General features: G+C 41.0%; 1 protein-coding gene across 5 annotated transcripts in view; it reads left to right on the forward strand.

The window, feature by feature from the left end:
• cabin1 (calcineurin binding protein 1) overlaps positions 1 to 27,706 on the forward strand; it is a 195,300-nt gene that overhangs the window by 40,762 nt on the left and 126,832 nt on the right. For 3 of the 5 annotated variants that reach the window (XM_034169832.1, XM_034169831.1, XM_034169833.1), the window contains exons 25-28: positions 1,318 to 1,407; positions 2,185 to 2,345; positions 2,443 to 2,645; positions 24,330 to 24,395. In XM_034169832.1, coding sequence (XP_034025723.1) covers positions 1,318 to 1,407; positions 2,185 to 2,345; positions 2,443 to 2,645; positions 24,330 to 24,395 — 520 coding nt within the window. The remainder of the gene's footprint in view (positions 1 to 1,317; positions 1,408 to 2,184; positions 2,346 to 2,442; positions 2,646 to 24,329; positions 24,396 to 27,706) is intronic. The other 2 variants (XM_034169834.1, XM_034169835.1) reach the window with 2 other exon arrangements.

Below are 27,706 nucleotides of genomic sequence, written 5' to 3' on the forward strand. Positions count from 1 at the left end.
GGTGGTTGATGATCATATAAAGTTAGTAGAGCTCGTTGAGGGACAAACTGATCCAGAAAAGTTAGCTGTTCCTGCGGTAAATTATATTAAGACACCCACCAATGTGAAGGAGAACTTTAAAAGGGTCATACGCACGTCAGCGTCATTGCGTGGCCATAGACTTAGAGTTGTAGAAGCATAAATCAGGGTTTAGGACTTTAAAGTACCACTCCACAGTAGACTAAGAAAAAACAGTGACTCGACCAAATGTAATCCTTTTAGTGCACATAATGCCTGGCGCTTATGTAAGGCAGGAGTTTATGTTTTTCAGACAAAGTTTTGACCTGGTCATTAAATGAGGCAGGTCCTGATTCAAGGTCACGTATTTAATCAAGGAAATACGTAAACCTAATTAGTCCTGGGAATTCCCTGTAGATCATTCGAAACCTCCTGACTAACTAATCTGTTAGAGACATAGAACAGATTTTGTCCGTTTTATACATAAAGAGGATTTTGTCTGTTTTGTACAAACTGGGGATTCGATTATAACGGACAAAATTCGGTGGTCCACTTGAATCCATTATATGTGGGTTTTGCTGTATTTTATTGTAAAGTGGATCATTTCACATATTCATATTCATGTGAAAAGTGCAAGCCTGCTGATTGCGTTTTATCTCTTTAGCCTGACGATCCCCAAAGATATGAGGAAAAGCTCAAAGTAGTGACGCCATCATAGCAGCTGCTGTAATGAACTCAAATGTTACGCAATTTAGTTTTAAAAGCATGCTGAAAGTAATTGAGCCTTGTTATGAAGTACCCCCCCAAAACAAATAAAGCAAAAAAAGAAAAAGAAAAAAAGGTAGTTCTGTGGGTAGAATTGTGGGTTTTCACTATTTAAGTCACACCAGACTATCAAGTTGTAGGATCTCTCGAAATGGTCAAAAACTGCAATTTATATTCTAGAACATACAGTAACTGGATTCATCCTTTAATCCAGAGATGATTTCAGATACCTCTGCTGTTCTCCCTGAGAGTGGTTTCATAATCCACCCACAGAAGTAAAGATCACGGCCCTTCCACCCTCACACCCTCCCTGTGAGAACAGTGCATGAAGTTAGTCAGAGCTCTGTTTTCCCTGTTAGATCAGTGGATGTAGGTAAACCTACAGCGAACACAATGTCACGAGGGTATCTTAGGAGCTGCATCGGTGCCCCTGCAGTGAAACATGCTCACACAGCTACTTCTTTGCCCCTTATGTCAGTGTGTTCCTGTTTTGCCTCTTTATGCGATTCCTTACATTCACAATTGGGTTGCTGACTCTCCTTGTTTTATTTGTAGTCAGCGCACTATCTACACGAGGAAGCTGCCAGGTACCCCCGGAAAATTCACTACCATAATCCTCCTGATTTGGCCATGGAGGCCCTGGAGGTAAACATCATCTGTTATCTCAGATTGCTTTTAACGTCTTGATGCAGTGTTTTGTAGGTTGACCATCTGAAATGGTAAAGGCCCCCCCTGACACTTTCATGACTTTGATCCGCGCACTTGCACGCACACAGTCAACTCGTCTCAAACTCATTGTAAACTGTGGGCGGCTTCATACACGTGCGCAGAGAAAATTTTGAAATGTTCAATATCTCCATCACACATTAATGATGTGAACATTCTGCAAACAAGTCAAAAACACTCCGTGTGAGAGCGAATGATTGCATCAGTGCACCAGAGCGCAGCTCATCTGATCGATTATAATGAGATGTTAAATCTATCATAAACATACTTTTACAGCTGCACACAAGAAAGAACGAACATGCAACTGTTTTACCAAGCCATTCCAATATAAACATTACAAATAAATACCTTTTTAGACTGCTACAAATGCGTTCTTCGCCACATTAAGCCCGCGCGGGTGAGAGAGACAGAAAAGCTGCAGCTGGAGCGCTCTGCTGTGATTCCAGAAGTGATTGGAGGTGTTTTCAACAGCCAACTCCGACACAAAATGTTTAATCCTCTATGAAATAATTATTTTATATACGCAGCGTCCAGCGCACGAGTGGCATCCAGTGGAAGAAAGCACAGCTTGGAACACAGCAGGTGGGATCGTCACGACATTGTGCGCTGATCAAAGTTGTGCAAGTGTCAGGGCACCTTTACATTTCACCTGTGAACTGTCACTTCTTTGGTCCTATCGCGTTACTTTTCTTCCAGTTGCATTTCCGTCTTAGCGCCACAATCCTAAAATTGTTGGAGTCTGATGCACCTGATCTGGAACATGAGGTCTTGTTCGGTTTGCTGGTTGAGGCTGCTACAGGGCCATTTGCCAGGGGTGAAGAAAAGAACATGCCAAGCATGCCAAGGTCCAGTGAAAAGTAAGTTATAGTAATATAACAATTTAACAAAGAATTAAAAAAAAAAAATCAATCAATATGTTGAGTATTCATTCACAATGTCTTTGACTTATTTCAGGGAGAAACCCGCCTCCATGATGGAGGAAGACTTTCATTGTTCTTCAGTTTGCATAGACAGTGTTCTTCCATTGGCTGCAAGCCCAGGTCTGACATCCCCACCTTATGTGGCCCCGCCATTTGACCATGATTACGCCAAACGCAAAACACTCCGGCGGCAGCAGTGGCAGCAGCAACAGCGGCATGAGGAGCAGCAGGCTGATGGTACAGTCCCAGTCCTAGACACTATCTCTGGGGTTGGGCTTTTTGCCCTTTGTACGCTACCAAATGAAACCCACTGGGGAGTGCTCAGAATGCTAATCATGCTGCTAATGGCTTTGGTTTCAGTAACAATGTTCCCCATATGCACTGGGTGATTGGGCTGTGGTGAAATGGGCAATATGGCTACTAATTATTTGATATGTCAAACAACTATACTGAAACATGAGTGCTGGAGTCAGTGTAGGTTTGTGTAGGTGGTTAGTCTTAATGCTTTGTCACACTTTTTTTCTTGAACACCTGTTTCTCTTTTTAATAACGTAATAGGTTTCAGGCTGTTGAATTTTTTTGGAAAAAGTGCTTTATTTTGGAAAAGATTTGGTTATGAATAGTTGCAGATTTGTGTGCTTTGAGCAGCAACTGCAAATATTTTGGGTTGGTGACATTTGATTTAGTTAATAAAACAAAGGTTTAATTCAAAGAGCTTTGGCAGTGGCAGCTGAATCTGTAATCACCAAGCGCTTTGGTTAATCTGGTTTGCTTTTTAAAGACATTCAATATTACAAATAAAAACTAGATGGGCACACAGTAGAATGCATCTTCTACAAAAGTGCAGCATGCCTTTCTCCCTTTTTTTAACCACAGCTTGATACAGGTTCCGGATGACACAGTAAACTACTTAATTACAAAAAAAATGAACCAGTTACTTGCCTTAAGGGCGTGATGCTTCATGACAAAGTGAAGTTATTTGTTGTTCCTGATATTTTATGTACATTCATGCTTGTAAGTTTAAAAAAAATAAAAATAGACCACCAAACCAACAGCAAATGAGTGAAAACATGAAAATATACATTTGGGACAGTGACCGTTTCTGTAATTTGGCTTTTGTGACACAAAGGAGTTCAAAAGAAACAGTCGAGATGCGCTTGCAGTGTAGACATTCAGCTTTAATTCAAGGGATTGGACAAAAAAATAAACCATTTAGTATTAGAGGAAACCCCCCACCACCACCACACACACACACACACACACACACACACACTGATTGGGAGGGAGGGGTGGTATAATAATCATTCTGTCTGTCCATGTTTATTGTAAGCGTAACGCTGTAATTGTTGAGTGAATTTTAATGTAACTTCACACAGTGGTAGCACACCACGTGAACACGTATGTAAAAAAATTATTCTGGTCAGACATCTTAAAGGGAACATAATTGGTATTTTGTTTTTAAATACATTAAATGCATACATTTCCCATTCTCCATATAATGTGGAGGTGTGTCATCTGGCATAAAACTTGTCAAAGCACCATGCAGACCCACCTCTGATCTGCTGTGGTGACCCAGAGTGAAAACAAGGGAGAAGCCGAATAGACTTACTTTAAATTTCCAGAGATTGACAAGTTTGTTGATCAAGATTTTTCATCACAAAAGATTGACTACTATCGACATATATAATACATGCAACTAGTATGGGGGAGGATCATTTTGTGAGCTTGATCACAGAGCTGTAGTTACTGTTATGGTCGGCTGTTTACATGCATTCATCTTGGGCATGAATGTCATGGTAATTTTGGGCTTTTAATGATGTCCTTAAGATGTTCTTTTGCAGGGTGGAATGATTGTACAACATACGTCATTAGTGACTTAAAAGAAATTTGTGCACAAGCTCCATCTTCTCTAATCCACACAGGGTCAGAAGTATACATACAGGCTCAAACATCTTCATACACCCCCACTAATATTTGGTTAAATGTCCCTTAGCAAGCTGCATGTCGACCAGATGCTTTTGTTAGCTATCAACAGGCTTTTGGCATAATTCTGGCTGGATATTTGAACACTCTTCTTGGCAGAATTGGTAAACGAAAGTCCCTTCGGCTGCTCCCTTGTTTTCACTCAGGGTTGCTATAGCAGAACCAGAGTGGGTCTGCATGTTAATTTGGCACAGGTTTTATGCTGGGTGCCCTTCCTGACACAACTCCACATTACATGGAGAAATGTGGTAAGGGTGGGGTTTGAACTGGGAACCTTCCACATAGAAAGCAAGTGCACTAACCACTTGGCCAATTGGTTAGTTTCCTGGCATGGACCCAGCTTTTAAGCATAGTCCACAAAGTTTCAGTAGGGTTGGGGCTTTGGGAAGGCCATTCCAGAACCTTAATGTTATCCTGCATTATTCAACCCACATTGAGAATTTGGAGATAATCCTCCTATTTTATTCCATCCATTTGTGCAGTGCACCAGTACCACTGGCAGCAAAACACCCCAGACCATGAGGCTACCATCATGCTTGACAGTTAGTACAGCGTTTTTGGGTTTGAAAGCCTCACCTTTACTCCTCCAATCATACCTCTTGTCATTGTGGCCAAATGCATCAGTCTTTGTCTTGGCTGACCATAAAACATTTCTCCAGAAGGCATTTGACTTGTCCATGTAGGCAGATGAAAATTTCAGTCTGGCTTGATGGTGTCTCTTGTGGAGCAGGGGCTTCTTTCTTTGTCGGTGCCCTCTTTGTCCATGGTGATATAAATCTTGTTTCACAGACATTGGTGTTCCAGCAGTTTCCAGTTCATGGCAGGCCTGAGTCTTGGCGGTTCGTGGGTTGTTCCTGAACATCTTAACCATTTTATTCTCATCTGACAGTAAAGGTGCCCTGACACTTGCACGACTTCGATCCGTACACTTGCACACACTCTGCTGTGCACAAGCGTAAAATTGTTGTAAACCGTTGCAAACTGTATGCGGCTTTGTGCAAGTGTGCAAAGAAAATTTTAAAATGTTAAAAATCTCCATCACGCATTAATTACGTGAACTTCGTGAACATTACGCAAACAATTATAAAACACGACTGAGTGCGAGTGATTGTGTTAGTGCACCACATCACAGCGCAGCTCGTCTGAACGATTCTGTTTTACCAAACTATTACAATATAAACATTACAAATTACCTTTTTAGACTATTCCAAATGCATTCTCCACCTCATTCAGGAGAGGCGTTTTCAATAGCCAACTAGAAGAGAAAAAATTATGAATCCGCTACAAAATAATTATTTTAGATACGCAGCGTCCAAAGCGCAACATCCAGTGGAACAAAGCACGACATCCAGCTGGGAACACAGCAGATGGGATCGTCACAACGCAGTGCGTGCAATTGCGCGGATCAAAGTGTCAGGGCACCTTAATAGTTTGTACTTTCTTCCAGAGCTTGGCAAAGTGATGACAAATCCTACTAACATGCTTATGTATTATTGTTTGAACCGATGATCTTGGAAATGGCTCCAAGAGACCTTCTCAACTTGTCAGTCTACAAGTCTTCCGTGAATTCCTTGGATTTTCCTCATTGTTCTGAGTATTGGTCAGTCCAATGAGTGCTGTCAAACACATCCTTTTTATGCTGGCAAAGACAAACCTCCACTTGTGGTCAATCAGGATCACTAATGAAGAGTTAATAGACCTGAGCTTCAATGTCATGTTAAAATGCATTGTACAACTTTAACTCTGTGGTCCGAGGGCATTTTTTGGACAGTTCACTCGCCTGGCATAAATGTTTTATTATTGCTGTTAACAGCTCTCCCTGCATCCCACAATCAAGTTTTATGTTTCTTTTCTTTTTTTCAGGACAACCTGTGCTTTCATAATATATATGCTTTTGTTGTGTTTTATAAGTGGAATAAATCAATCAATCAATCAATTTTTTTATATAGCGCCAAATCACAACAAACAGTTGCCCCAAGGCGCTTTATATTGTAAGGCAAGGCCATACAATAATTATGTAAACCCCAACGGTCAAAACGACCCCCTGTGAGCAAGCACTTGGCTACAGTGGGAAGGAAAAACTCCCTTTTAACAGGAAGAAACCTCCAGCAGAACCAGGCTCAGGGAGGGCAGTCTTCTGCTGGGACTGGTTGGGGCTGAGGGAGAGAACCAGAAAAAAGACATGCTGTGGAGGGGAGCAGAGATCGATCACTAATGATTAAATGCAGAGTGGTGCATACAGAGCAAAAAGAGAAAGAAACAATGCATCATGGGAACCCCCCAGCAGTCTACGTCTATAGCAGCATAACTAAGGGATGGTTCAGGGTCACCTGATCCAGCCCTAACTATAAGCTTTAGCAAAAAGGAAAGTTTTAAGCCTAATCTTAAAAGTAGAGAGGTGTCTGTCTCCCTGATCTGAATTGGGAGCTGGTTCCACAGGAGAGGAGCCTGAAAGCTGAAGGCTCTGCCTCCCATTCTACTCTTACAAACCCTAGGAACTACAAGTAAGCCTGCAGTCTGAGAGCGAAGCGCTCTATTGGGGTGATATGGTACTACGAGGTCCCTAAGATAAGATGGGGACATGATTATTCAAACCTTATAAGTAAGAAGAAGAATTTTAAATTCTATTCTAGAATTAACAGGAAGCCAATGAAGACGAGGCCAATATGGGTGAGATATGCTCTCTCCTTCTAGTCCCCGTCAGTACTCTAGCTGCAGCATTTTGAATTAACTGAAGGCTTTTTAGGGAACTTTTAGGACAACCTGATAATAATGATTACAATAGTCCAGCCTAGAGGAATAAATGCATGAATTAGTTTTTTCAGCATCACTCTGAGACAAGACCTTTCTGATTTTAGAGATATTGCGGTAAATGCAAAAAAGCAGTCCTACATATTTGTTTAATATGCGCTTTGAATGACATATCCTGATCAAAAATGACTCCAAGATTTCTCACAGTATTACTAGAGCTCAGGGTAATGCCATCCAGGTAAGGATCTGGTTAGACACCATGTTTCTAAGATTTGTGGGGCCAAGTACAATAACTTCAGTTTTATCTGAGTTTAAAAGCAGGAAATTAGAGGTCATCATGTCTTTATGTCTGTAAGACAATCCTGCAGTTTAGCTAATTGGTGTGTGTCCTCTGGCTTCATGGATAGATAAAGCTGGGTATCATCTGCCTAACAATGAAAATTTAAGCAATACCATCTAATAATACTGCCTAATGGAAGCATGTATAAAGTGAATAAAATTGGTCCTAGCACAGAACCTTGTGGAACTCCATAATTAACTTTAGTCTGTGAAGAAGATTCCCCATTACATGAACAAATTGTAATCTATTAGACAAATATGATTCAAACCACCGCAGCGCAGTGCCTTTAATACCTATGGCATGCTCTAATCTCTGTAATAAAATTTTATGGTCAACAGTATCAAAAGCAGCACTGAGGTCTAACAGAACAAGCACAGAGATGAGTCCACTGTCCGAGGCCATAAGAAGATCATTTGTAACCTTCACTAATGCTGTTTCTGTACTATGATGAATTCTAAAACCTGACTGAAACTCTTCAAATAGACCATTCCTCTGCAGATGATCAGTTAGCTGTTTTACAACTACCCTTTCAAGAATTTTTGAGAGAAAAGGAAGATTGGAGATTGGCCTATAATTAGCTAAGATAGCTGGGTCAAGTGATGGCTTTTTAAGTAATGGTTTAATTACTGCCACCTTAAAAGCCTGTGGTACATAGCCAACTAACAAAGATAGATTGATCATATTTAAGATCGAAGCATTAAATAATGGTAGGGCTTCCTTGAGCAGCCTGGTAGGAATGGGGTCTAATAAATATGTTGATGGTTTGGATGAAGTAACTAATGAAAATAACTCAGACAGAACAATCGGAGAGAAAGAGTCTAACCAAATACCGGCATCACTGAAAGCAGCCAAAGATAACGATACGTCTTTGGGATGGTTATGAGTAATTTTTTCTCTAATAGTTAAAATTTTGTTAGCAAAGAAAGTCATGAAGTCATTACTAGTTAAAGTTAATGGAATACTCAGCTCAATAGAGCTCTGACTCTTTGTCAGCCTGGCTACAGTGCTGAAAAGAAACCTGGGGTTGTTCTTATTTTCTTCAATTAGTGATGAGTAGAAAGATGTCCTAGCTTTACGGAGGGCTTTTTTATAGAGCAACAGACTCTTTTTCCAGGCTAAGTGAAGATCTTCTAAATTAGTGAGACGCCATTTCCTCTCCAACTTACGGGTTATCTGCTTTAAGCTACGAGTTTGAGTTATACCACGGAGTCAGGCACTTCTGATTTTAAAGCTCTCTTTTTCAGAGGAGCTACAGCATCCAAAGTTGTCTTCAATGAGGATGTAAAACTATTGACGAGATACTCTATCTCACTTGCAGAGTTTAGGTAGCTACTCTGCACTGTGTTGGTATATGGCATTAGAGAACATAAAGAAGGAATCATATCCTTAAACCTAGTTACAGCGCTTTCTGAAAGACTTCTAGTGTAATGAAACTTATTCCCCACTGCTGGGTAGTCCATCAGAGTAAATGTAAATGTTATTAAGACATGATCAGACAGAAGGGAGTTTTCAGGGAATACTGTTAAGTCTTCTATTTCCATACCATAAGTCAGAACAAGATCTAAGATATGATTAAAGTGGTGGGTGGACTCATTTACTTTTTGAGCAAAGCCAATAGAGTCTAATAATTGATTAAATGCAGTGTTGAGGCTGTCATTCTCAGCATCTGTGTGGATGTTAAAATCGCCCACTATAATTATCTTATCTGAGCTAAGCACTAAGTCAGACAAAGGTCTGAAAATCACAGAGAAACTCACAGTAACGACCAGGTGGACGATAGATACTAAATAAAACTGGTTTTTGGGACTTCCAATTGGATGGACAAGACTAAGAGTCAAGCTTTCAAATGAATTAAGCTCTGTCTGGGTTTTTGATTAATTAATAAGCTGGAATGGAAGATTGCTGCTAATCCTCCGCCCCGGCCCGTGCTATGAGCATTCTGACAGTTAGTGTGACTCGGGGGTGTTGACTCATTTAAACTAACATATTCATCCTGCTGTAACCAGGTTTCTGTAAGGCAGAATAAATCAATATGTTGATCAATTATTATATCATTTACCAACAGGGACTTAGAAGAGAGAGACCTAATGTTTAATAGACCACATTTAAGTGTTTTAGTCTGTGGTGCAGTTGAAGGTGCTATATTATTTTTTCTTTTTGAATTTTTATGCTTAAATAGATTTTTGCTGGTTATTGGTAGTCTGGGAGCAGGCACCGTCTCTACGGGGATGGGGTAATGAGGGGATGGCAGGGGGAGAGAAGCTGCAGAGAGGCGTGTAAGACTACAACTCTGCTTCCTGGTCCCAACCCTGGATAGTCACGGTTTGGAGGATTTAAAAAAATTGGCCAGATTTCTAGAAATGAGAGCTGCTCCATCCAAAGTGGGATGGATGCCGTCTCTCCTAACAAGACCAGGTTTTCCCCAGAAGCTTTGCCAATTATCTATGAAGCCCACCTCATTTTTTGGACACCACTCAGACAGCCAGCAATTCAAGGAGAACATGCGGCTAAACATGTCACTCCCGGTCTGATTGGGGAGGGGCCCAGAGAAAACTACAGAGTCCGACATTGTTTTTGCAAAGTTACACACCGATTCAATGTTAATTTTAGTGACCTCCGATTGGCGTAACCGGGTGTCATTACTGCAGACGTGAATTACAATCTTACCAAATTTACGCTTAGCCTTAGCCAGCAGTTTCAAATTTCCTTCAATGTCGCCTGCTCTGGCCCCGGAAGACAATTGACTATGGTTGCTGGTGTCGCTAACTTCACATTTCTCAAAACAGAGTCGCCAATAACCAGAGTTTGATCCTTGGCGGGTGTGTCGTCGAGTGGGGAAAAACGGTTAGAGATGTGAACGGGTTGGCGGTGTACACGGGGCTTCTGTTTAGGGCTACGCTTCCTCCTCACAGTCACCCAGTCGGCCTGCTTTCCGGCTGCTCGGGATCTGCCAGGGGGTAACTAACGGCGGCTAAGCTACCTTGGTCCGCACCGACTACAGGGGCCTGGCTAGCTGTAGAATTTTCCACGGTGCGGAGCCGAGTCTCCAATTCGCCCAGCCTGGCCTCCAAAGCTACGAATAAGCTACACTTATTACAAGTACCGTTACTGCTAAAGGAGGCCGAGGAATAACTAAACATTTCACACCCAGAGCAGAAAAGTGCAGGAGAGACAGGAGAAGCCGCCATGCTAAATCGGCTAAGAGCTAGAAGCTACGCTAAGCTAGCGGATTCCTAAAAACACGCAAAGTGAATAATGTGTAAATAATTTAGAGGTGATTCAGCAGAAGGAGTGCTTTAGTTAAGGCACGTAAAGATTACACTGGGAAACAAATCGTAATCTAGATAACTAGATCAATCTAACTGCGCAGATTAAACAGCTAACAGATACAGCAAAACACCGCTGTGCTCCGGAACAGGAAGTGATACAATACCCTAATAAAGGCTTACAATCAAAAATAAGAAAGAAAAAGTAAAGCGGAAAATAATTTTCCACACACATTTATTCAAAACACACAGCAAACTATAATAAACAACTGTTTTGACACTTTATAAAGGTAATTTGAGGTCTTGTGTGAAGGACTGTACAACAAAAAGGTTCAAACAATAAACACAAATGCACATTTTGAACAATATATACAAAATGGTCTATGAGTTTTGTTTGTTTCATCTCAAAGCAATTTGTCTGCTACAACCCCTGGCAAAAATTATGGAATTACCGGCCTCGGAGGATGTTCATTCAGTTGTTTAATTTTGTAGAAAAAAAGCAGATCACAGTCATGACACAAAACCAAAGTCATTTCAAATGGCAACTTTCTGGCTTTAAGAAACACTATAAGAAATCATGAAAAAAATTGTGGCAGTCAGTAACGGTTACTTTTTAGACCAAGCAGAGGGAAAAAATATGGAATCACTCAATTCTGAGGAAAAAATGATGGAATCACCCTGTAAAAAAAACTAACACCTGCATCAAATCAGATCTGCTCGTTAGTCTGCATCTAAAAAGGAGTGATCACACCTTGGAGAGCTGTTGCACCAAGTGGACTGACATGAATCATGGCTCCAACACGAGAGATGTCAATTGAAACAAAGGAGAGGATTATCAAACTCTTAAAAGAGGGTAAATCATCACGCAATATTGCAAAAGATGTTGGTTGTTCACAGTCAGCTGTGTCTAAACTCTGGACCAAATACAAACAACATGGGAAGGTTGTTAAAGGCAAACATACTGGTAGACCAAGGAAGACATCAAATCATCAAGACAGAAAACTTAAAGCAATATTGAATTGAATTCAATAAGCTTTATTGTCATTGTATAAAAAACACAATGAAATGTCGTTCGGCAACACCGCTGTGCAGCAGCTCCCTCACAGATGAATTACAATATACAATAGACTATCACATATAAAATATATAGTCTGTTAAAAACTCAGTATAAATAAGATAATGAATATTAAATACATATTTTAAAGAATAAAACAGTGGAGGGAATATCCGGTGCAGTAATAAAAACAGTGCAGTGTAATCCCCAGTGCGATACAAGTAGTCAATATTCTTGTAAAAGTCTTTTCACAGCCTTGGGAAAAAAGCTGTCCTTCAGTCTGTTTGTGCGGGCTCGGATAACCCGGAGCCTGCCAGATGGGAGGATGGAGAAGAGGGAGTGTCCCGGATGGTAGGGATCATTCGTGATCTTTGTGGCCCGTCCGAGAAGGCGTTTTGAGTAAATCTCAGCCAGGGAGGGGAGCGGGCAACCGATGATCCGCTGAGCTGTTTTAATCACTCGCTGAAGCTGTTTCTTCTCAGATGCGGTGCAGCTGGCGTACCACACCGTACATCCATATGTGAGTACGCTCTCGATGATGCAGCTGTAGAAATTCTTCAACAGAGGCGGAGGCAGCTTGTTCTTTTTCAATGTTCTTAGGAAAAATAGGCGTTGCTGGGCCTTTTTAACCATATGATTGGTATTGGCTGTCCAGCCAACTTCCTCAGAGATGTGTAGTCCTAGGAACTTGAATTCTTGGACACATTCCACCCGTTCCCCTTTGATCATCAGAGCATGGTGAGGTGTAGCCCGCGCCTTCCGAAAGTCAATTATTATTTCTTTCGTTTTCTTGGTATTCAGGTCGAGATGGTTTTCACTGCACCATGTCACCAGTGAATCCACTTCCTCTCTGTAGAGCGTTTCATTGTTGTCACCGATCAGTCCCACGACTGTCGTGTCATCAGCAAATTTGATGACAGAGTTGGTGGCGCTGTGAATAGCAACGCAGTCATGGGTGTATAGTGTGTACAAGATGGGGCTTAGTACACACCCTTGTGGCACGCCAGTGTTGATGACAGTGGAAGCAGATGTGGAGTTGCCTATTCTCACATACTGCCGTCTGTTTGTCAGAAAGTCCTTAATCCATAGGCATAGCGGGGTTCCAAGCTTCAATGCCTGCAGTTTGTTGACAAGCCTACTAGGGCTGATGGAATTGAATGCTGAGCTGAAATCAACAAACAGCATTCGGACATAAGTGTTTGGATTTTCCAAGTGGCTGAGAGCAGAATGAAGCACAATGGAAACTGCGTCATCTGTGCACCTATTGGACTTGTATGCAAACTGGTGCTTGTCGAGGCCGGGTGGAATCTTGTCCTTGATGTAGTTGAGCACCAGCTTTTCCATACACTTCATTATTACTGGTGTCAGAGCCACCGGCCGGTAGTTATTCAGTCCCGAAATGGCAGAGCATTTGGGCACAGGAATGATCCTGGCAGTTTTCAGGCAGGCGAGGACTGTGGTCTGATGCAGTGATTGATTAAAAATCTTTGTAAACACGTCAACCAGTTGGTAAGCACACGACTTCAGCAGCCTCCCTGGCACGTTGTCGGTCCCAGGTGCCTTGCTGATATCGATCTTCCTCAGTATCTGCAGTACCTGGTGCTGCTGGATAACAAGGGGCTGATTGTAAGGTGATGTTGGTGGCAGCAACAACGTGTCTTCAGCCTGTCCTCTTCCTTCCTCAAAGCGGGAGAAAAAGGCATTGAGCTGGTCCAGGAAAGCCACATCTGCGTCAAGGGGAATGATGTGGCATTTTTTATAATCCGTGATGTTTTGGATACCCTTCCACATGGAGCGTGCGTTGCCCTCTATGAAGTTGGCCTCTATGCGCTTCCTGTAGTTTGCCTTGGCAGCCTTAATACCTCGGGTCAGGTCTGCTCTGGCCTGTCTGTATGAGTCTCTGTTCCCTGACCTCAGTGCCATGTCCTGAGCCTGGAGAAGTAATCTGGTCTTTTTACTAAACCAGGGTTTTTGGTTGGGGAAGACCTTCACCACCTTTTTAGTTGTTGCGTTGTCCATAGAAAAGAAATGTATGACAGGACTGAGTCAGTAAAATGCTCAATGTCTGTGTGCTCAAAAATGTCCCACTCTGTGTCCTCAAAGCAGTCTTGAAGAGACAGTTTGGTCTCTTCAGTCCAACACTGAATTGTTTTATTCTGCGTTTTAGACCTACAGATGAGTGGTTTGTAGGCTGGTGTCAGTATCAAAGAAAGGTGAGCAGAGTGGCCCAGGTGGGGGGAGGGACAGGCTTTGTATGCCTCTGGAGAGCTAGTGTAAACCTGGTCTAATGTTTTGCTTTTCCTCATCCTGATATCCACATTTTTGTAGAACCTGGGGAGCACAGTCTTTAAATTTGTGTGGTTAAAATCCCCAGCCACAATAAAAAAGCTATCTGGGTGTTTATTCTGCTGTCTGGTTATGCTCTCATACAGCTTGGACATCGCAATTTTAGCATTTGCACGCGGGTGTACATACACAGAGGCTACAAACACTCGGCCAATTTCTCTCGGCAAGTAATAGGGTCTGCATTTTAATAATAAAAACTCTAGGTCGGGGCAGCAGTGCTTCTCAATGACCATAGTGTCCGTGCACCACTTGTTATGAACGTAGACACACACGCCCCCTCCCCTGGTCTTACCGGAGTTTGTTGTGCGGTCCGCCCGGTAGATTGTGCGACCTGCTAACTCCACAGCCTGGTCGGGAATATTTCCATGGAGCCACGTCTCCGTCATCACCAAGAGGCAGCTATCCATCGCGTTGTTGGTGTCGCTTAGTTTAATCTCGTCCATTTTATTAACCAACGAGCGAACGTTTGCTAAAAAGACGCTAGGAACAGCCGGCTTGTGTGGGTTGGCGGCTAGCCGAGCCCGGCTGCCGGCACGCTTGCCTTGTTTCTGGCGTCTTCCACACCGTCTTCGCTGCCTCCTCTCTGTCCGTAGACTCTTCCGCTTCCTTCGGCTTTGGCTTGTGCACTCCTGCTGCACGGTCCGCTCTCGGTCCGTCTTCTCAATCCGTCCTTGCCGACGTATTTCATCTGTGAACAAACTGAATCCTTCCGGCGTCCAGCCGGTCCAATATTGTTCCAGTTCAATAATTTTGGTTCGAGTAATAGTATTTCTCTGTAGATTGCTGCTGTCAAAGGAAGAGCGCCGGGCTGCTGCGTCTACACGCGCCACCATTTCTTACCTCAATATGTCTCAAAAATCGAAAATGCACAACAAAACAAATGAGGAATGAGTAGGAGGAAACTGGAGTCAACGTCTGTGACCGAACTGTAAGATACTGCCTAAAGGAAATGGGATTTACATACAGAAAAGCTAAACGAAAGCCATCATTAACACCTAAACAGGTTAAAGGTTAAATCACAAACTTCTACTGTTTTTTGGAGTGTTCTGTGCTGCTCAAAGCAGCTTTCATTCACACTTTGTCCCACTTTGGCTCCTTACAGTCTGAGGAGCGGCCCTCCCCCTCGCTCCAATGATATGGTAAACAGTGCTTTACGCTGAGAAAGCAACAGAGTTATCCAGTAACATTCACATGCAAACTAGTGGAGCGATCCTGATAGTTACCCACTCTTTGTTTGAGCACGTGAGATTGTCATCAGAGGCTCTCCGTCTGCTTCACTGATCGCTGTGCGTAATGGCGCAGGGTGCATGGAGACCAATAGTATGTACTCATTGGAGCACCCAGGGGGCTATTCAAACGGGCCAACTAGTAACATATAACTCCTGAAAATGATCTTTGGCTTTTCACGTGAGGTAAATCTGCCCTACGATTGGATTTTGGAAAACCATGTGACGGCGAACCAATTCTGATTGGACACTCACATTGTGCACGTCATCACACAGCTTCTATGAGGAGTACAAAGATGGCCAGTGGCTGGCTCGAACGTCCGCGGAGTTAACCTTTCAGCAAAAAAAAAGTACGTTTCTATCTCATATCATTAAAAAGTTCTTTATAATTTAGTAAAGCTTGGTCTTAGCCGTGGTCTAACCCTCTGGGGCGTTGGCCCTAGAGGGTTAAGCACCATTTATTAAAACATTTCAGTGAATGTATGTATACATTTGAACCTGTATCTGAAATTTTAACCCTTAATTTTAACCAAAATAAATTCAAACTTGTGCATCCAATTCTTTTTTTTTTTTTTTGTCATTAATGATGTATGCTGTACAATGATATTCATGCCCATGAAGAATGTATGCATGTAAATTTATGGGCATAATAACTGCAGTTGTGTTTAGACCAGTAATACAAATATTGACAGGTGTTGTAAACAAGTGTATTTGAATCACAGATGTTCGTTGGTTTTGCTTTGTTCAGTTACATTATTTTTGTCCGCTGCCATGAAATAAGGGGGACTACTGAAATGGACTCGTGTGTCCGTTGTTCATCCATCCGTCCGCGTGTGTCACATTTTGCGAGCTCTACAGTTCCCCGTTGCCCTTTTCTGTGACATTACTTACTCGCATGATATTGCAAATGGACACAAATGTGATGTCTACGCATATGACTGTGACCCAGATTTCCCAGGTCATCTAAGATAACGGCCGACAAAGCCAGCCTTTTTTTTTTTCCTTTTTTTTTTTTATCCTGGTTTTTTGGCCTTTGGCACAGACGGTACTGTTGCTGCATTTAGGAGCTTTAAGCCAGTTTTATACTGTTTTTAATTAGCTGTATGTTGAAGTGGTGCATTGAAACTTGTGGACTTTGTGTCAGTGTGAGTTTTTTCACAGGACTGTATAAGCAGAATGTCGCAAAGGGAGATGTCTGATGCTTCGTGTACTTATCAACTCACCCCAAAATACCACTTTTTCTCTCAGTATCAATTCTAGAGCTTACATTTGTATTGAACACCTATAGCAAATCATGCACCCAGGTCAAGGTCAAACATGCAAATGCATATTAAAAAAAGAGAACTTTTTAGGTGTATTTTGCCTTTTCAGGACCAAACTTCTCTTCAAAAGCCTACTGCAAATTTGAACACCTTTAGCAAATCATTCATGCCATCTCCCTTGAGCCAACTGCATTTGACCTTGGACCTTAGGGGCCTTTTTCCACTCATTTTTCACTGTCCCCTGCCATGAAATAGGGGGACTGTTGAAATGGACTCCATGTGTCCATCCGTGCTTATTTGTTTAATTTGTCACCATGCTGTATCAGCATAATAGGCAGGGGACCTCAGCCACGTGTTGGCTTGTTAATGTTGTTTGTTACACTGTTAAATTTCAATAACCATAGTTGAACAAGAATTTTTTTTTTTTTTATAATTAGTATTTCATGGTGTCGCTGAGATATCAGAATTAACAGAAAACATTTAGATTGTTGTTTATTCAAGTATGTATTACAGAGGAAATGCAGCCTTGATTTAAATTTCACAAGTTTCTTTACATTTAAACAGAAGCGCAAATGCTGCCCTATCCATTTTTTCCAAACCACCCCTCCACCCACCCCATGTGTCGTGTAGCTTGACTGTTCAAGTAATGCAGCCATATTGCCCATTTTGCCAGTTTTGTCATCCTTTCCAGATTCCTTCCTACCTACCTACATACCTGCCTGCTACCTCTGCCTGCTTGCTTTTACCACCTGCTTTGTCATTATGTGCATGTAGATCTGAGGGGGTAAATGCCTCCACCTCTGGACAAAAATCACTGTCCTTTTGTTTGGTGTGGGCTTTTTTGTCAGAAAGTCAGGCTCCTTTGGAGAGTCCAATTATGTGCAATTATTTTGAAAACACCAAGTCAGGAGGAATATGGTTGACCTGTTATTGGCACACACCTCCATGACTGATGTTTGAAAATGCCACAGCATGCACAGGTTTCATTGGGGGTGTACAGTCTTTCTTGCTTGAACCCTGTTTGAAGCACCCACTGCAGCTGTCAGGCCTGAGTCAGACACACTTTTATCAAATTATTATCAATCAAATTCATGCTTTTCAAAGAATCTGAATTCCCATGTCTGTCATTGAAACATACATAAACAGTTATAGTTATGAATGCCTTTTTAATAGCATTGTTACAGTGGCTGACAGGGGCCACAGCAATTGCAAATTACAGTAAAACTACACAAATGCAGAATACATTTACAAATACAAAAAACAATACAACAGGTAAGTGCATTAAAAATTGTCTTGCAAATTGAAATGCTTGCGTAAATGCATGCAATGTGGAAGTACTAACAACATAAGCAGAGGTATCTGTCTGAAGGATTTTAACTGAGTTTTAGTCTTCGGTGTATTGCAAATAAAATAATAGTGTGAAAATATCTAAAGTAGAAAAAATAAAGTAGAGTGGAGCGCTGCGATTCACTGACCAGTCAGTCAGTCGAAGTCCTCAGGGCAGAAACTTTGTGTTTTTATTGTAAGTACTTCCATTGTGCTGTTACTGCTTCTGCTGTGTTGTGAAATTGGGTTACTTGGTTGGATTATTCCTCTCTCCAGGATGTTAGGGATCTCAGGTGTTGACTGAAGGTTGACCATGGTGGTGTGCCTACTTGGTCATCAGTCAAACTGTTCCAGTTACCTATCACTCTGTTTGGAGGGAAAGAACTTTTTAACTTGTGTTCCAGTGTGTTGTTTGCTAGATTACTAATTTTCCCTAAACGTTCTCTGAGGTTTAATTAAAAAAATGACTGCAGTCTAATTTATATAAACCATGAGTGAGCTTGTATGTCTCTCATAAATACTGTTTCCTTCAACGCTCCCCGAGTGATACAAACTCAGGTTGATCTATAGTTCTACACAATATTGAAAATTACCATCTCTGTTTTGAATCTAATCAAGAAGTGCCTTTAAAATGCCAATGGTTCCACGATGGCATAATCCACGTTCCATGATCTGAGTAGACTTTATATAATATACAGACTTTTCCTCAGTAAGGCTTGTAAAACTTCTACGAGTCAGGACAATTTTCTGATTTTCCTTCATAATAAGGCAAAGTGTTGCTAACCCTTTCTGTGTTTGAGTGGGTTGAGTGAATTTGCAGCAGACATGTTAGATTCAGATGTTGCATGAGTTTGAGGTTATAGTTGTGTTCTCTGTGCTTGCAAGTTTATTTATTTATTTTTTTCAATTTGCAAGAGTTTGTTTTGATGCTATTCCTTGCTGTTGCAGGTATTTTTGTATTTGGGTTTTATGTTTTTGCTGGTGTTCTCTTAATTATGGCCCCTGTCAGCCACCATACATTGTGCTGCATGAGATACATGGTTTCACAACCAAGATTATTTTTGCTGCTGTGTATGAACAATAAAATAACAGTAGCCTGGGTGATGAAAAATTGTCCATACAGTGTTTCCCCCAGAGTATTATAACATTTTTTTTTAAATAATGTCAGGTATTAATAAATTGGGTGTCAGTCATTTTGGCGTATCTGCAGTGCTGTGACTATTGCTTTCCCTCAAACAGTCTTTTCCAGAATAACTTTTTTTGGGGGGGCGGGGGGGATTTCACATGGCATCAGCCTTCTTAAAATTTTATCTTTTGGGAGATCAGTTGAAAGCAGTGCGGTGCCATGTTACAGCCTCTTATCAACACACCAATTAATGTTAGCAAGCAGAGCTCCCATGGAAGGTGTTTTCAGAATCTGACATTTCTTTGACAGATTTTGGCTTCTATTGACATGGCATGAATCTAAAATTACCCTCCACCTTTTCACTCCTTGAATTTTTGCGTACATTATATTTCAGATTGTTTCATATTTTGCACAATCTTTAGGTGTTTTTAAAACTCCTCAATAAGTCTGATTTCACACCAGATGTCTGCATTGTTGAAGGCAAAGTGTTGTTTATAAGAAAAATACTAAACTGACAATCCACATGGTGGTGTAGTTGGACAACAGATTCTTAAGTCAGCCGCTGTATAGTGCATGAATCAAGGCTGCTAATTTGTGGCGCAAATATAGCATAGCCAGTTTGTTGTCAGAATTCCCTCAGTTGTCACTGGCAGATTTCGGGGTGCATGAGCACCCAGCATTTTCATGAATGTGTTCAGGCCCATTGTGAAGCATTTCAGAACAGAGGCCAGGCCAAATGTGGCCTGCGGGCTGCACATTAACGGCCCTGATTCAGGCGCTGTACAGTGGCTGACTTAACAAGATGCTATCCCACAAAACATCACGTGGCTAATCAAAATTTTATTTATTTATTTTTTTAATTGAAGAGTTTTAACAGTACCAATGGATTGCATGAATAGTTAGTGTTGCAGGAAGAAAGACATTTGCAGCTCATAAGTGTATTCAAAGAGGTTAAAATCTGACTTTTATGTCAGTAGGAGACGCAATCTGATGTTGAATTCTGTCTGATAATGTTAATTGATGCTCGGCAGCACCTGTTTAATCTGAATTTGTGACATTGCAGTGTGGTCAACTGATCTCCGGTAAGATAAAACCACTATAGGTGAGTAATGACGTATGAAATCACTTAAAATAGAAGAAAAAAAAAGCGGGGGGGGGGACTCAACAGAAGATCGCATATGTCTGTTAAGCTGTAGTCACACTGTCACTGATTGAGTAAACTGACTGGTAAGAGATTGAAATAATTTGCCCGTTGTCAAAAATCATGTAATCAATTGGTCTTCGGTGGGTTTGGGGCTCTGATGGAATGAGTGGACAGTCACGGAATGCAGACATCAGCTGAATTTATGTCTGAGTCACACTGTGATGGACTGAGGAAACGTGTTAGTAATGGATACAAAATTTTGATATCTGTTCGTGTTCATTTTGTCCTGTATACGAGGTCTGTTAGAAAAGTATCGTACCTTTTTATTTTTTCAAAAACTATATGGATTTGATTCATGTTTTTACGTCAGCTAAGCTTGAACCTTCGTGCGCATGCGTGAGTTTTCCATGCCTGTCGGTTGCGTCATTCGCCTGTGGGCAGGCTTTGAGTGAGCACTGGTCCACCCCTCTTGTTGTTGTTTCATTGCGAGGAAATGGCGGAATGATTTGGGCTTTTTTTCCATCAGAATTTTTTCAGAAACTGTTAGAGACAGGCAGCTGGAAACCATTTGAAAAATGTATCTGGCTTTCGGTGAAAATTTTACGGGGTGCCAGAGGACAAGTTGGGACATGCCTATCTCGGCTTTCAGTGCTTACCAGTCGAGTGAGTATAAGAGAAATTGTGGAGAGCTGGGCTTGCCTCTGGCACTTCGAAACGGAGGTGTTCCTTTGTCTCGCTTCATCAGCGAATCAGTCGTGACGCGCGAAGCCTCCGTGCGGCTTTCCATGCGGCTTTCCATGACAAAATCTCTTGTTAAAAGTGAAATATGCCGGAAAATGGCTGATGTCCAGCTCTTGTGATAACCAGAGAAATTGCACACGACGGTCCCAGCTCCACACAGCCATCCGTTTAGAAATGATGTGGTGGTTTCTGTCTCTCGATGGCGGCTCGGAACGCGGCGCACCGTGCGCCATTGTGGGCCGTCCTTAAAGCTGTAGTAATTCTCTGTGAAGCCCGTAAAATTTTCACCGAAAGCCAGAAAAATTTTTCGAATGGTTTCCAGCTGCTTGTCTCTAACAGTTTCTGAAAACATTCTGATGGAAAAAAAGCCCAAATCATTCTGCCATTTCCTCGCAATGAAACAACGACGAGAGGGGTGGAGCAGTGCTCACTCAAAGCCTGCCCACAGGCAAATGACGCAACCGACAGGTGTGGAAAAACTCATGCATGTGCACAAAGGTTCAAGCTTGGCTGACGTAAAAACATATGAATCAAATTCATATAGTTTTAGAAAAAAATAAAAAGGTCCGTTACTTCTCTAACAGACCGCGTAAAGCCTTTTTCTCCTTTATTAAATACATTCCTTGTCAGCTGATGTCCCATCAAAGTGTTGTGCATGCTCAAAAGGTTGAACGGGCATCAGATGGAGAGCTTCCTCAGTGGCTGCATGTTTGTTTACCGCTTTGTCTTGTGCTTGTTCATTAGCATGTCAGTGGATGTACGGTAGACATTGGTTTTATCTGAGCATTATCTGTTCATCTTCTGTTTGCATCTGGAAGCGCTGCATACCCAAAGTCCCTTAATTGAGAGAGTGGTGACATGACGAGTCGGAAAACAACTGTCACGTGACTCATGGTGCCATCTTGGGTTCAAAATAGCATATTCGCTGTTAATCTCTCTGCGTGCAAGCTATTTTATTTATTTATTCACTGAAAATGATGGGTGGTTTTGCGTTTGGATGCACAAATAGACACAGCAAGGGCTTCAAGATGTACAGATTCCCTTCAGAGCTGAACAGAAGAAAAAATTTGGGAAAATAAAGTCAGCCGTGTGGGATGAAAGCCGACATCATAGTCACAGATTTGCAAGGTAAATTTATTGTTCAGTCTCATGTACAGTAAAACTCACCTAAACAGTCATCGTATAAACCAGATATTCACTGGACAAAAAGTCCCAAAGTTTTTGTATTGTTTTCCATGTAATAGACACCGTACATAATGGATTTTGTTCAGATTTTTCATTCACATTGGATAAAATGTCCCGTCCGATCGCAATGGATTTCCATTAAAAACCCCTCACGTGGGACCGGAGTCATTTCCCTGATTAAAAGCCCGACCATTTTTTTTTTTTTTTTTTTTTACACTGAGCTCAGACTCGGAGCCACAGCCTGACGTGAACCTGTTAAATCAGACACAGCAAAAAGCTGTGATTTGACACCTTTTTGCTTTTACTCCTTCATCTCCCATCATATTTTAATAGTTTTTGCAGCGCGCACGCTGATTAAAGATGGATCAGAGAAGTCCGCAACTTCATAGCACAAAGTCAGAAAAAGGAAATTGTACAGCTTACCTTTAATTGGAGATGATAATTGTAGAAAGAAAAACTTGTTGAGGGTCAAATTGATCCATAATAAAGCATAATCCAGTGACGGGGAACTTTAAAACTGTCACGTATGACACGGAGTTACACAGCTGCAGAAGCATAAATGAGGCTTTTAAATTAATTAATCATCATAAATTGTAAATTTATGTAAATTTGATAGCTTAACTGTTTTTATATTTATTTTGATAGCACCTGTACCTGGATGTGTTGATGTCTGTGGTTAAATGATAAAAAAAATGTTGAAAACATAAAAGGTTCATTCAGTAGTTCAGCGCAGTTGGAACCAAAATGGCACCATGTTCTGAATTGACACCACTCTCTCAGTTAAGGCACTATGCATACCTACATACAGTGGTTGTCCATTCATTCTCTCAGAGCCCCAAATCCACTGGAGACCGATAGACCGGACAAGTTATTTCAATTACAGTGCTGTGAAAAAGTGTTTGACCCTTTGACCCTTTACATGGTAGATTTTTATTAGGACATCAAAAAACAAAGCAAAAATTCAAGCCTTGTATATTCAAATTCCTAATATCATGCACTTTAAACTCACAGTGAAAGGTAATCACTGCATCATAAATTAAAAGAAACAAAAATCTAAAAGCCAAAATGATGGTGTGAATAAGTAAGTGCCCCCTTTAGTATAGCACATGTAAACCATCACTTTTATATACAGTTTTCTTCAGGGGATGGGTACGTGAACTTCCTAAGACACTGACTGTGTCTTGGACAGTATTTACATGAATTATGAAGAAATACAATACAGTATAGCACTCTATGGTAAATCTGTGTGGAGTAGATCTCAAAAACTGAGTGACTGTATAAGAAGGTGAAGAGTGAGGAAAGACACCAGGACAACTCTGAAGACATTATAGACTTCTGTGGCTGTGATTGAAGAGATTGTGCATAGTGCAGGTTTTGCATTTTGTATCACCACTCCTGCCTTCATAGTGGAGTTGCACAGAGAATAATTTTCTTTCAACAAAACATCAAATCTATGCTTGAATCTCCAATGTGCCTTCTGGCAAATTGTAGCTGAACTTTCAAGTGTTTTTTTTTTTTCTTTCTTTTTTTATAGAAACCTTCTCTATACCACTTCATCATGAAGCTGTATAACTGGTGATGCAACACTCAGGGGGCACTTACTTATTCACACCATCATTTTGGCTTTTAGATTTTTTTTCTTTTAATTCATGATGTAGTGATTACCTTTCACTGAGTTTAAAGTGCATGATATTAGGAATTCGAATATACAAGGCCTGAATTTTTGCTTTGTTTTTTGATGTCTTAATAAAAATCTGACATGTCAAGGGGGCAAACACTTTTTCACAACGCTGTACTAACCGGTTTCCTCAAACACAATGTGAATACACGTTTAAGGAAAACAATAAAGCAGTGATGATGTGCTAAAATGATTGACATGTAAATTATTATTTTCCATCATTTAAAAAAAAAAAATCCGGCCAGGCAGGGGTTCTTGTTTGTTTAGTGGCCAGTACTGTATATAATACTGCTATAATATTGATTGTAGGGGGAAACACTGGAATAACAATACTTCTCACATTTTATAGGTTCTCATACATAATGAGTCTGAGTCAGGTTCAAAGTTTTCAAGGGGAGAAGCATTGATTCGTCAAAGAAATTGTCATTGCTGGTTCAGGGATACAGGTTTGCTTTGACTATATTTTAAAACCAGCTCCCCGTATCTTCAACAGCCTTGCCAGAGTTTGACCATGATTACTGCCTGCCCAGGTCTTCAATGTGGCTGGCTTCCCTGAATGGTACTGCTCTTCCAACCACCAAACACTGAGGCTGTTGTTGCATTCGATGGAAAATGGGAACACCTCATTTCTGACTACCAGCTAGGAAAATTGAAATAAAACACCACCAGAGGTCAGAGTTCCTGCTCAGTAACTCAGGAGAGGCGTCTCAACTCCGACTTCTGCATTTGCTGTCATTCTAAAATGACAGCATAGAATGACAGCGTGAACATGTAGCTTTTTTTTTTTTTTTTGTCCCCCTAGCAAAAAAGCACCAAGAAGTGCTTGTGCTTAATCTCAGCGCCATCTTTAAGGTAGGGGTGGGAGGGGGTGCCTTCATGGGATTTGTTAGTATGACAACAATAAACAGCTTACTATCTTGAAGACTGTGTCTCGATTTAGGGTCTGCATATTTTTAAGGGCTGTGTCTCACGAAACTCTTATGAAATGAGTGTCTAGCCCATGGAGCATTTTGTAATTGGGCAGTGCAGTCTCGTTTGAGAGCGGGCACTAAAGTGTTAAAATATGATGTAATTTCTCTACTTCAGAGGACAAAAACATGACATTTTCTCAGACTTTTTGGACAAATTACACGCAAACAAAGTGAAAATGCAAAGAAAAAGTAACAATGCAGTGGGAAAGTGGACATGTGTTGTGGTTCGTTCATAACCCGGAGCACAAACATGTTGAGGCGGTTTTACAGGCGAGAGAACGTAGCTACTCCGGTTAGCTTTGTAGGTTAACAGTTACCGACACAGCGTATACCATTTGTTTCATCTTCCCTTCTCCACTGAGAACCAGAACCGGCTGCAGTCACCGCTTCGGTGACTACAGCCAAAAACAAAATGGTACACCATTTTTCCATGTGAAGTTATGGTGTATATGTTGCACAATGGGAGCGGCTGTCCCCATAAGTGATATAGTCCCGCGATATCATGCAGGGCTCAAACAAGACTGCGCTGTCCTATTACATCTTTAGTTTTTCCCGTCCTTACTCCCTGTCACCTGGCAGTCTTGACAGCTGCCTATTGTAACCCGTAGTTTAGTAATTATTTTTTCAGTACTTATTTATACTTATGAATATCATTTATTTACAGTTGTGCACATAAAAAAAAAAAAAAAACACAACGACAAGAACACTTTTTTGCTCTAACCAACCATTTGGTCTTGGGAGGTGGGGATTATGCAATGACTTGTGAGATTGTTTTGGGCTACAAACAGTCAGTGTTGCCACAGTTACTTTAAAAAGTTACTTTATTGGTTACTTTATACAGTTACTTCATTAGCAGGTTTATACAGTTACTTTATTAGCAGCTGATGACAACTTGTCGGCAGCAGCTGAATGTAACAAATAAGGTAATGTGTAATCTAACTTGGTTATTTTTAAGATTGAATACTCAGCAAAGTTGCTGAATACTCAGTCTTAAAAATAACCAAGTTAGCTTACTAGTTTATACAGTTACGTTACTCCACTAGCAGCTGTGGACAACTTGTTGGCAGATGCTGAATGTAACTAATAAAGTACATTTTCAAAGTAATTGTGGTAACATGTGGTAACACTGCAAAGAATACACCTGTTGTATTTTTCATTTTCAAAGCAAAGAAGGCTGCACACATTGGGTGCTTTTTAAGGAGCCTTTGAAATGGGACAAGCTAGTCGTGACATTTATAGTTTAAGTGGCCAAAGATTGCAAACTTAGAGGCGTGCAGGCGCTGAATTGGGACACAGCCACAACGTTTACAGTGATAAACGAACTCTCCCTCAGCAGGAACATAGTGTTGTCCAATCTGCTATTACAGATGAAGTTGTTTCTGTTGTGACTGATTTTGTGTAACATACCAGATGTCAGTAGACAGAGATTGCAAAATCAAGTCTCTCTTGTTTGTATTGTTGTTGGTGTAACACGTTGTACCCCATGTGATTGATTGCCTAAAAAGCACTGTATTAATGGCAGCATCTTTCTGAAACTTTCAGACATTTTCAACTTAAAGCACTAGAAGCGGCTGCAGGACAAAAGACAAAGCACTCTGTAAAAAGTGTATGAATGCGGTGCATTTTCTCTTGGTGGCCGCACTCTACCACATAAGGGTGCACCGTATAAAATCTAAAAGATATAAACAATATAAATTTGCCCAACGGTAGAATTTTGATCATGCCGGCCAACGTGATAGTATTCGTTGATGATGTCACCAACTCTCATCAAAAATGAGAACCATGACACTTTGGGCAAAATGTCTATATTTTAATTGGAATGTATTGATTAAATTAAACCTGATTATACCCCAATCACCAAATACATGTGCATCCGTTGCCTTTACAGCACGGAGCTCATTGAGAGAAGTCACAGCCGATGCTCCTTCAGGACAGAGTTACATTTTGCATTTTAGAAACACTCAAACATTTTGCTTTAAATACACAACAAGCCTATCACAGATCAACAATGCAAGACGAGTCAGTCTTCCCTCTGTTTGATAAATGTGGAGTGATAAGAGATCACATTCACAGCTAACAGGAATGTTTCACAAACTTCATGATCTTTATTTTCGCGTTGTTTAAAATACCTATCAGCTCTGTGAATGGTGCATGTGATATGACCTTTCGCCGTGCAGTAATGTCATGATTTTCCACGAAAAAAGATTCAAAGACTGGTTGCAGGGGCGGAATCAGTGAGGTGAGTCGAAAGAGCCTTGTCCTCCTGATTAGCGTAAAGGTCCGCTTTTGAAAATCTTTTTTCCATATAACGATGATGATGATCATGTACTTTTAACACCTAAAACATCAATCAGTCCCTCTTACTCTGAATGCCGTAGTCCTTACTATTACAATTGAGCCTACTTGAAATTGATCACACACACACACACACATATATATATATATATATATATATATATATATATATATATATACATACAACCCCTGGCAAAAATTATGGAATCACCGGCCTCAGAGGATGTTTAATTTTGTAGAAAAAAAAGCAGATCACAGACATGACACAAAACTAAAGTCATTTCAAATGGCAACTTTCTGGCTTTAAGAAACACTATAAGAAATCAGGAAAAACAATTGTGGCAGTCAGTAACGGTTACTTTTTTAGACCAAGCAGAGGGAAAAAAAAATATGGAATCACTCAATTCTGAGGAAAAAATTATGGAATCACCCTGTAAATTTTCATCCCCAAAACTAACACCTGCATCAAATCAGATCTGCTCGTTAGTCTGCATCTAAAAAGGAATGATCACACCTTGGAGAGCTGTTGCACCAAGTTGACTGACATGAATCATGGCTCCAACATGAGAGATGTCAATTGAAACAAAGGAGAGGATTATCAAAC

Source organism: Thalassophryne amazonica, chromosome 5, assembly GCF_902500255.1.
Source record: "Thalassophryne amazonica chromosome 5, fThaAma1.1, whole genome shotgun sequence".
NCBI lineage: Eukaryota > Metazoa > Chordata > Actinopteri > Batrachoidiformes > Batrachoididae > Thalassophryne > Thalassophryne amazonica.